This window comes from Sarcophilus harrisii, chromosome 1 (genome assembly GCF_902635505.1).
Source record: "Sarcophilus harrisii chromosome 1, mSarHar1.11, whole genome shotgun sequence".
Lineage (NCBI taxonomy): Eukaryota > Metazoa > Chordata > Mammalia > Dasyuromorphia > Dasyuridae > Sarcophilus > Sarcophilus harrisii.
In genome coordinates, this window is record NC_045426.1 from 705,031,819 (window position 1) to 705,047,904 (window position 16,086).

The 16,086-nt window shown below is 52.5% G+C and overlaps 1 protein-coding gene across 1 annotated transcript in view; it reads right to left on the minus strand.

Moving 5' to 3' along the window:
• The window catches only part of TTC28 (tetratricopeptide repeat domain 28), a 509,780-nt gene that overhangs the window by 72,604 nt on the left and 421,090 nt on the right, over nt 1-16,086 (minus strand). Inside the window, exons 8-12 of the mRNA XM_031948792.1 lie at nt 15,227-15,750; nt 13,942-14,051; nt 10,084-10,213; nt 8,826-9,044; nt 6,420-6,585 (exon numbers count right to left, since the gene is read on the minus strand). Coding sequence (XP_031804652.1) covers nt 6,420-6,585; nt 8,826-9,044; nt 10,084-10,213; nt 13,942-14,051; nt 15,227-15,750 — 1,149 coding nt within the window. The remainder of the gene's footprint in view (nt 1-6,419; nt 6,586-8,825; nt 9,045-10,083; nt 10,214-13,941; nt 14,052-15,226; nt 15,751-16,086) is intronic.

Sequence of the window (16,086 nt, forward strand, 5' to 3'; positions counted from 1 at the left end):
AAATGCTGTTTTGGGGGCAGGGAAATAGATGAACCATTATTACATGGTCTGATTTTTAAAATGAGAGAGGAAAACCAAAGTGGCAGTATCAAAAGCAAAAAGGAGAAATTCCAACAAAGGAGAAACAAAGGAAATTATTAGAAACTATTTTGCCCAATTATATGCCACAAAACTCACAATTTAAATGGAGATGATTATCTACAAAATAGAAAGTATCTGGATTAGCATAAAAAGACAAAGAGAACTTAAATAAACCAATCTCAGTAAAATACACTGAACAAGCCATAAATGAACTTCTAAAGGAAAAAAAAAACTTAGAACCAGATGGATTTAGAATTATATTCTAGCAAACATTCAAAGAATTTCAACATTACATAAATTGTTTGTAAAAATAGGAGGAAATATTATACCAAGTTCCTTCTTTGATAGAAGTATGGTTGTGCAGGGAAAAACAAATCAGAGAGAAAAAAAAACCCAAATAATGAAAGGCTAGTATCCCTAGTGACTATAACCACAAAACATTTTTTAAAAATTAGCAAAGACATTATCATATAAATACGATTTCACAATGTGATCAGGTAGAATTTATACCAAAGAGAAATGTTGTTTTAATATTAGGAAATCTATAGTTATAATAGGCCATATGGGTAACTAAAACAATAATATCATTAAATTAATAGATGCATAAAAAGCTTTTGACAAGAGGAATTCAAAAGGAGCTTTTCTTAATATAAGAGGTATCTACCCTAAACCAAGATCTAGCATCCTGTGTAAATGGAGATAAAATAGAGAGAGACCTTTCCTATTAAAGCAGGGATAAAGCAAAAATGTCCACATAATCACTCTTCTATTCACATAGTGCTGGAAGTGGTAGCTATAGCAATAAGATAAGCAAAAGAAATTAAGAGAATAAAGCACAGGCAAGTAGGAAACAGAATTCCTGCCTTTTACATATGGTAGGACTGTCTATACAAACAGCTTTAACAGTTCAACTAAAAACCATTTAAACAGTATCTTCACCAAAGAAGCAGGATATGAAATAAATACACACACAGAAATCAGCATTTTTTTTATATAACCAACATAAGCCAACAAGGGAAAAAATAGAGAAATTCCATTCAAAAGAATTATAGAATATATAAAACGTCTAAAATTCTACCTACCAAGATACACCTAGGAGCCATATGAAGACAAATAGAAAATATTCTTTGCAGATGGAGGCATATTGATTGTTCATGATTGGACTGTACCAACATAATAAAAATGACAATACTACCTAAATCAATTTACTTATTCAGTTCCATACCAACCAACAAAGTATTTAAAAGTTAGAAAGTATAACAAAGTTCTTCTGAATGAATTTTAAAAGATCAAAATTCTCAAGAAAAATAACAAATGAAAAAAAGTGGAAGGAAGGGGCCTGGCAGGTACCCAATCTTGCCCTATAGTTCAATCATTAAAAATTTTGAGTGCTGGCAAAAAAAATAAAAAGTTATCCAGAACAAAATGAATATGGTAATATAACATTTGATAGGCCCTGAGTCTGTAGTGCCTACTGAAATAAGGGCTTGCACAACAAAATCAATGTGGCAAAATTAGAAGCGAGATAGTTAACTGTGGGGAAAAAAATCTTTGCAGCAGCTTTTTCTGAGAAAGGTTGGCTATTTTATATAAACACATATACATATGTATGGAACAGATTCAAAATTTTAATAGTAAGAGTTATTTTCAGATGATAAATAGTGAAAAGAATCTAACTCTAACTCTAATTCCTGTTCCAAAGTACTTTTTAAAGGAAGAAATCCAAGGTATCAACAATCAAAAGGAAAAAGTGCTACAAATCACTAATTAGAGAAATATAAAATAAATGAAGCTATATCTCATGCTTATGAGAATGACAAGAGATGACAAAAATTACAAGTGAGAAATAATTGGAATGGATGAGGGAAAACAAGCTCACTGAATGCCATGTGGATGGAGCTGTGAATGGGTTGGCCATTCTGGAAAACAAATTGGACCTATGCCCCTGAAACAATTAAACTGCATATTCTTTGACCCCATGATTCACTACTAAGCTTAAATCCGAAGAGATCAACGAAAGGAAAAAGACTCACACGTACAAAAATATTTAGAGCAGTTCTTTTTGGTAGTGGCAAAGAAATGGAGACCCCTCTGTATTTGGAAATGACTGAAGGAGATATCCTATATGAGTGGGACGGCATATCATGGTGCCAGAAGAAATAAAGAAAAGGGAGAAACTGGTCAGTTCTTAAAGTGATGAATGTAATGGGAAGCAGAAAGAGCTACATAATAACAACAGCACTGAAAAGAAAAACAGAATAAAGGAAGAAACTGATCAGTTCTTAAAAAAAAGTGATGTGAGGGGAAGCAGAAAGAGCTACATAATAACAACAGCACTGAAAAGAAAAACAGAATAAAGAAAAGGGAGAAACTGATCAGTACTTTAAAAAAAAAGTGATGTGACTGGACGCAGAACTACAGTGTAGCAACAGCACTGAAAAGAAAAACAGAAGAAATAAAGAAAAGGGAGAAACTGATCAGTTCTTTAAAAAAAGTGATGTGATGGGACACAGAAAGAGCTACATAATAACAACAGTACTGAAAAGAAAAACAGAATAAAGAAAGGGGAGAAACTGATCAGTACTTTAAAACAAGTAATGTGACAGGACACAGAGCTACACTGTTGCAACAGCAATGAAAAGAAAAACAGAAGAAATAAAGAAAAGGGAGAAACTGATCAGTTCTTTAAAAAAAAGTGATATGCCAGGAAGCAGAAAGAGCTACATAGTAACAACAGCACTGAAAAGAAAACCAGCTTTGAGTTGTGATCAGCACAGAAGGGTAGGCTCAAGGTACAGAATCCAAGGGGCATTTTTACACATGGCTGAAGAGAGATTTGTTGGCTTGCCACCCAATGGTTACAAGGATTGTGTTTATATTTTCCCATCTGAGCAGGAGGAGTTTGTGGGAGAAATAGCTAGGGACTTTTCTCTGAAATTACTCTCATTTATTTACCCTGTCTGTATTTTGTTGTCCACTGCTGATTGCCCATTGTCTCCCCAGTTAGAATGGGAGTTTCTTGAAAGCAGGGTCCGTATTTCTGCTTATCTTTGTAGAGCTGGCACTTAGCCCAGGTTCAACAAAGGCTTACTGACTGACTGATTCTAAATGGACAATAAGTCCACCCCAGTCACAAATAATCTTGAGCTAGCTTCATTATAATTTCACAGTTGGAAAATACAAATTCCATTGGCACAAAATTCTGTAAAAGTGCATCCAGCCTTGAAAACCTTTCCCCGGGTCCTGCTGTCAACAGAAACTCCTCACGAGCATCCGAAAGGGACATGATATGGAAGACTAAGGTCCTCCCTCATGGGGATTTCTCACAGGATCCCCAAAGTCTCTGTATGGTAAGTGTAAGTATCTGTACTTAGAGAAGTGAAGACTGCTGTGTGGACCTTGTTCAAGTTATTTCTAAACAACCAGTCAACAAAGATTTATTAAATGTGTGTGTGTGTGTGTGTGTGTGTGTGTGTGAGTGTGTGTCTGTGGGAGAGAGACAAAGACAGAGATAAGAGACAGAAGAGAGATTCAGAGACAGAGAGAAAAATTGGGAGACAGAGACAGAGAAAGAAAGAGACAGAGATGGGGGAGAGAGGGAAGGAAGGAAGGGAAAGGAATAAAAGAAGGAAAAAAGGAAGGAGGGAAAGAAGGAAAAAGAGACAAAAAGCAAGAAAGAAAGAGAGAAAAAAAGGAGGGCGGGAGGAAGGAAGGAAAAGCAAATATGCTTCCATCTGCACCAAGTATAGAGGTGTTTCATGTTTCGCTTAAGTCTTTCAGAGTTGTCTTGAGTAAAGCCCTGGGCAAACCTCAAAGTTCTACGAAATGTTAATGATGACGCTGATGATGAACCCAGTTCCTCCTCTCCCCCACGTCTCCATTTCCTGCTGGGTTTGCTCACCCCGGAGTCCCAGGACCCCTCCCTCAGCACGTGTCCTCTCATTTCTCCAGCCCTGTCCGGGACAGCACCAGGCCTCCAGCCACCTGGAGTCAAATCCTCTCACTCAGCACCCACACCCATTTGCTTGCCCAGCTCCTGTATCCACTCCCCTCTCTGTCCATTCATCACTCAGCAGCCTGCCCGGTGCCCCTGCAGCCAATACCTGCCATTCTCAATGCATCTTCCATAGGTGATACAGGACAGCCGGGGGTGCAGTGGAAAGAGCCTGAGTCCAGATCTGGCTTCAGACATTTCCCAGCTGTGTGATCCTGAGCAAGTCATTTCATCCCATTTGCCTCAGTTTCCTCATCTGTCAAATAAGCCACTACCAACAAATTCCGAATCACAAGGAAGAGGAGACACATCTTCACAGTCATGACAAAATGAAATCATCATAAAAATTCGTGTTTTGGCAAGACTTAATCAGGGCACCCAGAGCACCTTCTTCATGACCCTCTGTGGTAGGAAGGACCCAGGAGGCAAAAGTTCATCTGGGAAATACACACAGGGAAGAACAAACTGGGGAGATGAGAGGAAGACTGGGAAGAGAGAGAGCGCAGGCACATTTCTATTATTCGGAGTTGGACAAAAGGATCCGATGAGATCCCATTTGTGCTTGTATACAGCTGGTGCTCTATAAGTGCTTATTCCCTTCCTTTCCAACCCTAGTAGCATAAAGCTGTCCTAGGGTTGGTTGAACTTGAGATATCACTTCATGGGACATAGCCGATGCCAGGGAGGGAGCCGCTCTGCAAAGAGACACAAGCTCCTAATACATCTGGTAATTTTCTATTTTAACTAAATCTCTTTTTAAAAAATTCAGGAGTATTTTATTTTTCTGATTATACACAAAGAGTTTTCAACATTCACTGCTGTGAGATTCTGAGTTGCAAAGCTTTTTTTCCTTCTCTTCCATTCCCCTCCCCGCCCCCTCCCAGTCTCCCCCCCCCCCCCCCCAAAGGCAGCAAGCAATCCTACACAGGTTATACATGGGCAGTCCCTTTAAACCTATTTCCATATTTCCCCTAATTATTCTCCCTAACTATATAGCGCCCCCTGTTATTACTACTCTATGTAAAGGCTGCAAGTTTTGTCAGCTCCCTCTAAACCAGGCACTCTGTGGAAGAGCCCTGGCTGCCCTACCCTAGGTACAGCTCAGAGGGAGACTCCTTCTATTCTGACACCCCTAGAACTGACTGGGCCAGAGATAGAATAGTGTAGGACGGCGACAATGGCCACGGAGAATGCTCAGAGTGAACAGGAGAGGAAATGGGAAGGAAGGATTCACTTGTGGCCAGGATTGTATTCTCTCTCACACTGACATCTCGGAGGATTGGGAGACAGCGGAGAACAGCAGGGAGTCTGCCAGACTCTGCCCTGGAGGCCCAGCGGTCAGTCCTGCCCCAATCACCCAAACTCTGCCCCGGAGGCCTGGCGGTCGGTCCTGCCTCTGCCCCAGACTCTGCCCCCGAGGCCCAGCGGTCAGTCCTGCCTTAATCACCCAAACTCTGCCCCGGAGGCCTGGCGGTCGGTCCTGCCTCTGCCCCAGACTCTGCCCCCGAGGCCCAGCGGTCAGTCCTGCCTCTGCCACTTGTTGGGTTGGTGACTTTTGCCAAGTCCCTTAACTCACCGAGCCTCACGCTTCCTCCTCTCCCAGATGAGGGCGCCCCAGGTCCCTCTGGGCTCTCCCATTCTGTGCTTGTGGATAATGGAACGCGCTTTGTTTCCCAAGTGGAGGCTCCTCTGTCCGCCCCCCCCCCCAAGGCCAAGTGATGGCACACTCAGCGTCTCCAGAGAAGCCCGATGGGTACCCGAGGACTTTGTAGAATCACAGATGGTGCCGCCAGAGAGACCCCGGCTGCTCAGACCAGTCTGTGGGCCCTGACACCAGCGGGTGGCTCGGTACGACAGACAACCTGACATAAGCTAATCACTGAACGCAGATGGGAGGGCCCCGCGACAGAGCCCGTGGACATGACTGGGTGATTCTTCCAAAGAACATTTGGGCAAGAATCCACGAAAATGCCGGCTGCTTACAACCTGCCTTCGCTTTCCAGGGCACCCTAAGGTCACCCGGCCTAGGCCCTTCCTCATCACCGGCACTAAATCAGGCTCCCTGACTGGCAGCCAGCGACCGCCCCAATCCCTGGGGGTCAGCCTAGGACTGGACACAGAGCACCCATTCATCAGCTGGTTACCCGGAGATTACATGGTGGGCAAAGCCCCCCCCCCACTCTACTTGGAGAACAGGTCTGACTCTGCTGATACCCTTCCCTGGCTTGCCAGGAGTCTGAACTCGCCAGGAAGCCCCGGGTCCGCTCCCAAAGGTGTTAGTCACAAAGGTAGGAGGATCCCAGGGTTGGGCTTCCAGGCCCGGCCCAAGAACTTCTTGACCTACCTGGTGTAATAGGAGTCTACCCCCAAGGCCTCCCGCACGCTGGCAATGTGCTGCTCCAGGCCGGAGCCGGAGACCGTCTGCAGGAGCACGCTGCTGGTTTCCTGGAAGTCGCTGCAGTTCTCCGCCATGTTATCACCCAAATAGTATTCGTGAAACTTGAGAATTCCTGAAACGAGAAACGAGTCGCTGACGTGACACCGGGTGGGAGAGAAGCACCAGAGTCAGCCGGCCCAGAACGGTAGTGAGCCGTGACAAGCTCATAAAGAAGCACGAGGGGCTGACATTTATGGGGCAGTGGAAGGTTTACAGAGTGCTCTATGTTCATTATCTCATCTGAAAAATATGGCCTCCCCCTTTCCCCCCAAGCCTTCCCCAAGGAGCCAAGGACATGTGGGGGTGCTGCCCAGCCTCCTAAGCCTTCCCCAAGGAGCCAAGGACATGTGGGGGTGCTGCCCAGCCACTCAAGCCTTCCCCAAGGAGCCAAGGGTGTGCAAAGATGCTGGGCCAACATTTTAGACTTCTGAAATCTGGTCCAGTGCTTTACAAATGGGGTTTGCACTGGGCAGGGATGCTGGGAAGGGCCGGTCTCCCAGCTGTCTGTTTCTCAGCTGCACCTACTAGAGAAGGGCCTTTCCTCTAAGCACCCAGAGCTGGCTCTGAATGGGCGCAGACAAGGCAGGCGCCGCATAGGGAAGGCTGAACAAAAGTCGGCTCTTCCAGCCAACTCCTCTCAGCTCGCATGAAAACCCACGGGAGAGTGTGCAGCAAAACGTGGGGTTTTAAAAACCTAGAGGCAGCAGAAGCGGGTGAACTGTGTGCCCTGTGCCCACCAAAGTGAACAGAATGAACAATAAAACCAAAGGGAGCGCTGGGTAATGGCACTGACTGGTTTGGCCCCAGGCAAGACTTGAGGAAATGGCCCTCCCTCTCCCCTCCTATCCTCTCTGTCAGGCAGGTCCCGTGGACATCAGGGGCCCTGCTCCGTCCAGCAGGAGCAGACAGCACCGGTTACTTCAGCATGGCTGGCAGGGGCACCTCCCTCCCCGGGATGACGGACACGCTCGAGTGCCAACGTGTGCCGAATGGTGACGATGGCACTCATCAGCAGAGCAGAGGCAGAACACATGCTGGCCGGGGCCCAGACACAGATGGATAAAATTCAAGCAATGCCCCACGAATGCTAAGGACCAGCTGCAGGACAGAGTGGGGGGGGGCAGGGAAGCCTGGGAAGACCCCGGCCAACCCTCTGTGGGGAGCAGGATGCCACCCTCACAGTCCCCCTAACAACAAGGAGGAACAGAAGTGAGCCCAGAAGTTCCGGGGTCGCCGGCTCACCATTACACAGATCTGGCTGGAGCAGGGGCCTGTCGTGACATCTCAGGACCCGAGATCCATGCTAAAAGGGGATTCTGCCATCAGGGATACAAACGCAGTGCCGGTGGGAGTCGGTAGCAGTCCCAATTTCTACTGTCAAAAGGCCGGAGGTTCCACAGCAACAGGGAAAACTTGATAGAAAAATCCGCCATCTCATGGAGAGAATTAACAGGCGAAGCCCCTCTGACCATCGTTTTGCCAACAGAATACAAAGGCAATTTCCTTTAGGTCAAAACAATCTCCGACTTAGTCTGGAAGAGCTCGGGGATCCTTTTGAAGGTGGCTAACATGCATCCAAAAGAACGTGACTTCCAATCATAAGACCCACTTCTCCAGTCGATAAACTCTTATTGGATTTGGTGTCTCTCCAATGTGGGAGAGCCATCAGCATTTTATTACGCAAAAAATATGGCCCCGGCAGCTAATTAGGGATTCTGTATTTCATAGAACTGTACAGCCCTTGTATTTAATTTAATTTAATCATTAAGGATCTGGATGTGAGTTAGCAACAGAACCAGTGACGCCGATACCGCTAGCTCTGAAATGCACAATGGGAGCTGATACTTAAAATCTCCGGTATCAGTTTAAGACTCTTTAGCCGTCCTGGTGAAGGGTCACAATTATTAAATTATATCCAGAAAGAACTCATTAAGGCTCCGAGTCATCACTTTATTAGATAATGATCAACAGCTGCCTGCAAACGGGGCCGCTAGGCGAATTAATCCTCCCTGCGCTTGGTCCTCCAAGATAAATGGTTCCATATTCACCGGTCGAGACTGAGATTTCTGGGGGAACGAGGCAGTGGGGTTGTCTTGTTCACTGAAAATTCGACTAGAAAAATGCACCGGAGCTGGATTTTTGCTGAAATCCCATGGTAGTTTTCTGGTGTGATCGATGTCTCACGCATTTCTTCTTCCTTCCATCATTTACCCTTTGACTGATCTCCACACATGAGAGAGAGACAGACCGACAGATCCAGAGAGATAGAGGGACACGGACACAAGGAGACAGAGACAGAGAGACAGACCGTACCTGCACCAGGAGCCAGCAGCCAGCTGTACAGGTAACCTGCTGCCAGGGAGTAGTAGAGTACAAGTCCCCGCTGGCCATTCACCATTTCTAAGATCTGGTCAATCGTCACTGGCGAATATGGGTCAGAGTCCTGGTGGCCGGTCTGACGTTCCACCAGGAGATCGGCAAACGCCCTGGTCCTGCCCCTCTCTGCCACGGCCAGGGCTTCATCATGATGGCCTAGAGCAGGGAGGCAGAGAAAGGCCTGTGAGGAGGCCTTGGGCCCAGCCAGGACATCCCTCGGCTCCAGCCCAAGGGAAGGAGGCAGGCCCGGGACCACAGCCGGGGGTCTAGGGGAGGCCCGACCTGCCCTTTCTCCCCACTTCTGGCCCCGCCAAGTCCCCCACCCCTCCAGGGTTCTCTGCTGGAAGTTCAGCACCAGAAGGTGCTGGCCTGCTCTGCTGAATGATTCATATGTGGCTCTAAAGTTTTTCAAACCTTCTGCTGTCGCTAGCTGGAAGAGCAGCACTCGTTTTGTTTATGTTCATAAATCATCTCCCAAGTGCAGGGTGAACCCCAGTGCTCTAGGAGGGGAGATTACGGACAAATACATAGATACTAGAGACGACAGTCCCATGCCAAGAGTGGGCTCGAAGGGACACAGACCCCAGCTCTGGCACGGCAGCGTGGCCCGGCCAGGCCCGCCCAGCTGACCTCAGATGGGGGCTTATCAAGGACTGCCATGGTCTCTGTGCCAGGGGGCAAGACAATTGGGACAAAGGAGAGGCTGAAGGCAGGGAGGTCAAGGAGGATGAGGGGAAAGGGGATGCCAGCTCGGGCATGTCAGAACCGCAGCAGCACAAGCTGGCCCAGGAGCTCCATGGAAGTCAAGCAAGATAGAAGGCAGCCACTAAATGAGCTTTAAAACAGAAACGTGCAAACACAGCATTGCTCCTGAAAAGGGAGAGATTTCTGTTCTGGGAACCCCCGGGAGGAAGGAACAAGTGCGGAGGGGTAAAAAGCACATGCACTTAAGGCCAGAAGATGGGGTTCAAATCCTCTGTGGCCAGAGCCACGTGTCCCTTCACCTGTCCTGGCTTCGGTTTGCATCTCTGTGCCCTGGGACTAGAGGCCCCTGAAGGACCTTCCCCCCCCAGTGCTTTGCGTTCTAGGGTCCCTTAGCTCCACCAGGCCAGGAACCATCCCTGTGCAGAGCTTCCCTGCCTCCCGAGGCTAAAAGTCAGATTTCTCTGAGTGACTCCAAAGGAGGGCCTCTCACCGAGGCTGACGAGCACCCGCTGCAGGGCCTGGTAGGAGGACGTCTGCAGGTCAAACAGCGACAGCTTGTAGTCTGTGCTCAGCTGTACCTCGTGGCGGATCGTTTCGAACAGGGCCGAGGCTCTGTAGAGCTGCAGGGACAGAGAGACAGAGGTGAGGCTCCCACCTGGCCTGGGACCCAGTGGTGGCAGGGGCCACTGCCACCTGTCCCAATGCAGGCAGGCGAGGGGGCGGCAGGGGGTCCAAGGGATCCACAGGAGGCCTGGGCCAGGCACTGGGAGGGAGCACACCCAGGCCTTGGGGACGGCCTCCTGGGGAAGCCAGCCTTAGAGCCTTGGGCATGGTCTTCTCCCCAGGAAACTAACCCTGGAGCCTTGGGACAGCCTCAGCCAATTTCCCAGCCCTGGAACCTTGGGGATGGCCTCAGCCACCCTCCAGAATGCCGACCCTGCTCCCCCAATATGAGCTTTAGGATCCAGGACAAGATCCTGCCCCACAAACTTGGCGATCACAAGGAACCAGCTGCCCTATGTGACTGAACCTTTGGAAGACACAACTTGGGCTCACTTGGGATCCAGAGTTCTGGTCCCTGGAGGGTAAGAGCATCCCACACCTCTGACCTTCCTCAACAGCTCACACCTAGCTTCCGATGGCCCAGACGCACCATCCTGAACATCCACTTTGCCCTCGGGCCGTATTTAGCCCGTCAGGAGCCACACCAGCACTGGGTCTGCTCACCACAGCACTGGGGGACCCCAGGCTGCTGGTCGTTGTCCTGTCTGGTTCCCCCGCCATGCCTCCTGTCCCCATCGGTGGGCCTGGCTCGAGGAGTGCCATTTGTTATTCTCCACTGCTCACAATTGTGTGACCGTTTGTGGGACTTGTGGGCAGGAAGCGCAGACTTTGCCAGAGGCCTCCTTTGTGGGCCGCCTTTGGGCAGACAGGTAGAAGCCCCCTGCAAACAGCCCCTCGCGTTGCTACGCTTGTCCCCGTTGTGGCCAGCACACCCTCAGCCATGAGAAGAGAGAGACTTCTGCAGCTGGAAGGGAGTGCAGACACCCGGGGGCCAACGCTTCTTATTCTACAGAGGAGGACACTGAGGCTCACTGTGCTCAGCCGGCTGTCCCAGCGCCCCCCTACGGGACCCGCTCGCCATCTGCACCATTAAGTGACCTTTCAGAGAGCCGAGCTGGGTGCGGTCCTTGGACTCCTGCACTGGCCGCCGCATCTGAGCTATGTATGGCATGGATGGGGGAATGAGAACTTCTCTGGCTGGGTTCTAGCTCGGACCGGCTGAGACTGCCGGACACCTACGGGGGCTTCAGGTGAGAGGAAAAGTAGGAGACTCCTGGCTGGTCTTTCCTGTGGGAACCTGGTCAAGTCATTCACCTCTGGCTTTCTGCATCCAAATAATAATAAGACTAAATACTTACTAACTGATAATTACCAACCTTATAACATTACCCTGGAGCAAGTACCTTCCAATGCTAGGTAAAGCACCATTACTATTACTACTAGCACTGGCATCCTCCCGGCACCCATGATCTTAACGGTGTGGGTCCTTGCGGCCTCCAACTTATTCTCGCAGCTCTCAGCGCAACAACGGGGCTGTCCGTGGTGAAGGCCTGTGTCCATGCAGGCTCCCCCAGGGGAATCTAAGCTACCTGGGAGCTGGCCAGGTGTCTGTCTCCCGGCCTCAGCCTGGAGAAGCGACTTAAAAATCAGTTTCTGTGCAGTTTGGGTGTGTCGCTCTCCAAGGAGACGCTACATAACACCAGCCCCACTAGGGAGGCTTGGGGCTGGCTCAGGGCACGCCTTATCCCCCCAGGGCTGGCACGGGGTCCCAGAGTGAGCCATCAGTAGATCTATTTTTAGTACCCTCATGGCTGTCCTGGCAAAAGCATGGAGACATGCCTTCGGCTGCCATGCGTGGTCTCGGAGCTGCCCGTGGCCCCTCCCAGGGTCGGATGGCCGGGGTGTGCCAGTGGGGGGGGCATGAGCTGGGGCTGCCTTGGCTCAGGGGCCCAGGCCGGCCTACGGCCCCTCTCCATGTGGCTTTAAAAATGAGCTTGGCAGATGAGCCATGATTTCTGGATTAGCCTCTGGGAGCCCAGAGACCTGAAGCCTGGAGCCTGCTTTGTGACGCGGAGCACTGACCAATGAGATGAGCCGCTCGAGGCAGGGGCTAGGACAGAGGTGCCCGGGCAGATCTGCAGCCCACGCTCAGGGAGGCACATGCTTCTGTCTGCAGCAGGGAGGCTCCCCACTGCCTAGCGTTCTGCCCAGCACACAGCAGGCGACTAATAAATGCTTGCCTGTTTGACTGGACATGTAGGGAATGGAGTGGAGCTACTAGGTCACTGTCAGCAGCACCAGCTCCAACTGAAACTTGGAAACCGGGCCCTCTGGCCGCCCCTTGGACCGCACCCCTCACCCCTACCCCCACCCCCGGACAGAAGGGCCTCTCGTCCATCAGCGTGCAGGGGCCTCTGGAGCCAGGAGCAGCCCCTCACTTCTCCCCAAGTCACCGCTCCTGAGAGAGCACGTCAAGTGGGAAGGCTTGGGGAAAATTCCCACTTAAAGCAATGTTCTCAGAACAAACTGTGAAGGCCACCCACGGCGCAAGAGCCGTCCAGGCTCTATGGCTTCGGGGAGGGTTGGGGAGCCAGCCCACAAACTGTTCGCAGTCAGACTGTGGTGGAGGCGACCCAGGCACAGAGGCTGGGCGGGCCTCCTTCTGCAGAGGCCGGGGAGGTGACGCACGGCTTCATCTCCCGCCCCATCCTTCGGCCCCCAATTTAGCCTACCATCCTATCGCAGGCCCGGCTTCTGTTAATAGTCCCAGAGGCTTATCCTTGGAACGGCGGTGAGGCCGTGGGAGCCTCTCCTGGGCGACCCAGCGAGCTGGCGAGTTGAGCCCTTGCTGGCCGAGCGTTCTGTCGCAGCGTGTGCACCCAGCGAGCAGGCATTAGAACGATGTTTGGCTCCACGTTCCGTGGATGTGAAAACAGTGACAACCCCTTTGTGGAGCAGCCTGACACACAAGCCGGCCTCAGCCCCCGCCCCCATTCGGGTTCTAGATACTAGAGTGGTCCCGGTTCAGAGAGCCCCAGACGGCGGAGCTGGGAGAAGAGCGGCCAACCCTGCTTCTCGCTTCGTAACCCTGACCTCTGAGTGGGCTCCTGCCCCGGCAGAGGGTCCTTCCTGCTCCTACCTGCATGCACTTGTGCCCGCCATGTCCACAGAGACCCGGAGGGCAGCTCACTTACATGCCCCCATTCACTTGCCTCCCACTTACACCCCCCACCCACACACCCCCAGTCACACGCCCCCCCAAGCCTCCCTCACAGCTAGCCTCTTTGTCCTCTCTTCCTGCCCAGAGCTGGCAGGAGGTGTCAGACCAAATAAGGGGGAAGAGCAATGACCTTGGAATTGTCGACTGCTGGGGTAAGCCCCGCTCTGGCCCTCAGGGTCTTTCTCTACAAAATGAGCTCTGCTGGCCCCTGCACTTTTATCTCTGTCACGGGGCTCCTGGGAGGAAAGCCCTCGGTGACCCTTCAAATTTCAGAGAAATGGGAGATGCTCATTCCTACCGACTGCACTAAAAATGTGCAAAGACCTGAAACCCAGTGGCTTTTTGTTCCTGGGTCGTTTTGTCCCCCTCTGAGCTGCGTCTGTGACTGTAGATGAGGGAAGCCCCGGGACACTGTGACAGAAGCGAGGCTTTGGGCTCTGGGGCAGTGCAGCTGTGGGGCCCGGTCGGGGCAGGACCCGGGGGCCGCTCCTGGGCCCGGGACCGCCACCCCCTCCCCCTGCCATCCCCTTCCCCCCTGCCCCCTCCTCCCGCCGCCCTGCTCACCTGGTGCTGGGACTCCTCCAGGTTTCCGCTGGCCCAGAGGGAGAGGCCGAGGCCGTGGCGAATTTTGGCTTCGTCCTCCCTCCGGCCCAGCTGCTCGGCCAGCCTCAGACCTGAAAGCAGAGAGCAGATGGGTGATGGACCGTTCCGTGCCCCCCCCCCAGGTTTCCCTCGAGTCCCTCTTTGCAGCAGGAGGAGGCTCTGCTTAGGCACAGGCGGCAGTGTCTACACTCCAGGGCAGCGCCCACTCCCCAGGAGGCCCTGGTGTGGTCCAAGGTGCCTGCTGACTACCAGCAGGAGCTGAGCTTGTGGGGCTGAGCCACAAATGGGCCGATGTGGCTGCCCCCAGGCTGGGAAAGCCTTGGCCCCCCACCAGAGACCTCCCGGGCAGTAAATCCCCCTATAGCGACGCTCTGGCCCTTCTCCTGAGTCTGGGGAAGCCCGGGAGCCAAAGCAGGCTGTGGGAGGAGCTTCCCCGGGGACTTTCTGCCCCACTTCCGGCAGCACTGAGGGAGGGCTCAGGGACGTGTCTGTGGGATGGACCAGTTTGACCCCGGTGCAGACTCGGCCCACTGCAGGCCGGCCCTAGAGCTGGCTGGGCCTGATGCTGCCCGGCTTGGTGAATTTCGGTGAAATTCACTCGGAGCATGGGGGAATTCTGCCACTGCGAGGTCACAAGAAACTAGGGCCGGGGCCACCTTTCATGCACCTGGGGCTGACGGGCCCCTCAGTGCCTCCTATTCCTCCCCTGGCCACGGATCACAGCTTGCCCTCTGGCCCAGGAAATCTCCCCATCGTAGGGGACCTCACAAACCTGCCCCCCCTCCCAGAACCCAGGCCCTGGGGAACGGAAGGCCCTGAGGCCTGGGGAAGCCAGGAGGCCTGAGGGGACCTGGGGAAGCCAGGAGGCCCAAGGTTAGCCCTAGCTCTGGCACCAGAAGTTTTCTGGGAAAATTTAACAACCGGCTCTCTGAGAAAAGTAACGGCTTCAGAACCCCCATCTGGTTTCATCTGCACTGTTAATGTTCCTTCCATCACATTCTTATGTCTACATAACCTGCAAGGCAGGGACTGGAGCCCTGATTTGCCGTAGGTGGGGAGGCTCATGGTGACTATTTAACAGCCGGGGCCCCTGTGGGGCTGGGGAGGGGTTCGGAGTAGGTGGAGCCTCCAGCCTCTGCAGCCCCGGCCTCAGCCCCGCCTGTGCCTTGGTCTCCTTGGTTCCCCCTTGGCCTTGGTCTCCTCATTCCCCCCTCCCCCCCGGCCCCCCGCCCCCACGTCCGCCTACCTTCCTGCAGGTACATGACAGCCTGTGAGTAGTTGTGCAGCGCGTGGTGCGTGCGGCCCAGGCTGCTGTAGGAGGCCGTCTTGGCCACCAGGTCATTCATCTGGGCGGCGATGCTGAGGTGCTGCTCCTGGTAGACCACGGCCCTCTCGAAGGTGCCCAGGGACTCGTAGGTCAGGCCCAGGTTGCCGTAGGCGCGGCCCTGGCCCGTGGCGTTGTGGGTCTCCTCGGCGATCTGCAGGTCCAGCTGGTGGTAGCGCAGGGCCGTGTCGTAGTCGCCCATCTGCTGGTAGACGCCGCCCAGGCCGCAGGCGGCGTCACTCTCCAGGGCGCGGTCCTTCATGTCCCTGGCCAGGTTCAGCTGGCGCTCCAGGCACGAGATGGCCTGCTCGTAGTTGCCCAGCTGGCTGTGCAGGCTGCCCAGCTCGCCGTAGGCCTGCGCCTTGTTGGAGGCCTCCCCCAGCTCGTGGGCCACCACCAGCCTCTTCTCGAAGCACACGAGTGCCTGCTGCAGGCTCCCCATGGCCCTGTGGGGGCAGAGAGGCCGGTCGTGGGGGAGCTGGGGTGGGGGCCTGTCGCCGCCTTCACCCATAGCCAAAATTGGTCATATCCCCTGAGGGGGAGACCTTCCAACAGCCTCCCAGGAGTGTGAGATGCATGGGGACCCCCAAACCCCAGGAGCGTGGGACGTAAGGGGACCCCCAACCCCCAGGAGTGTGAGATGCAAGGGGATCCCCAACCCCCCAGGAATATGGGACCCAAGGGGACCCCCAACCCCAGGAGTGTGGGATACAAGGGGCCCCACCCCACCCACCGAGAGATGCTCAGTGTTCTCCTAGATCCCACGATAGTGGGGGCTGCCT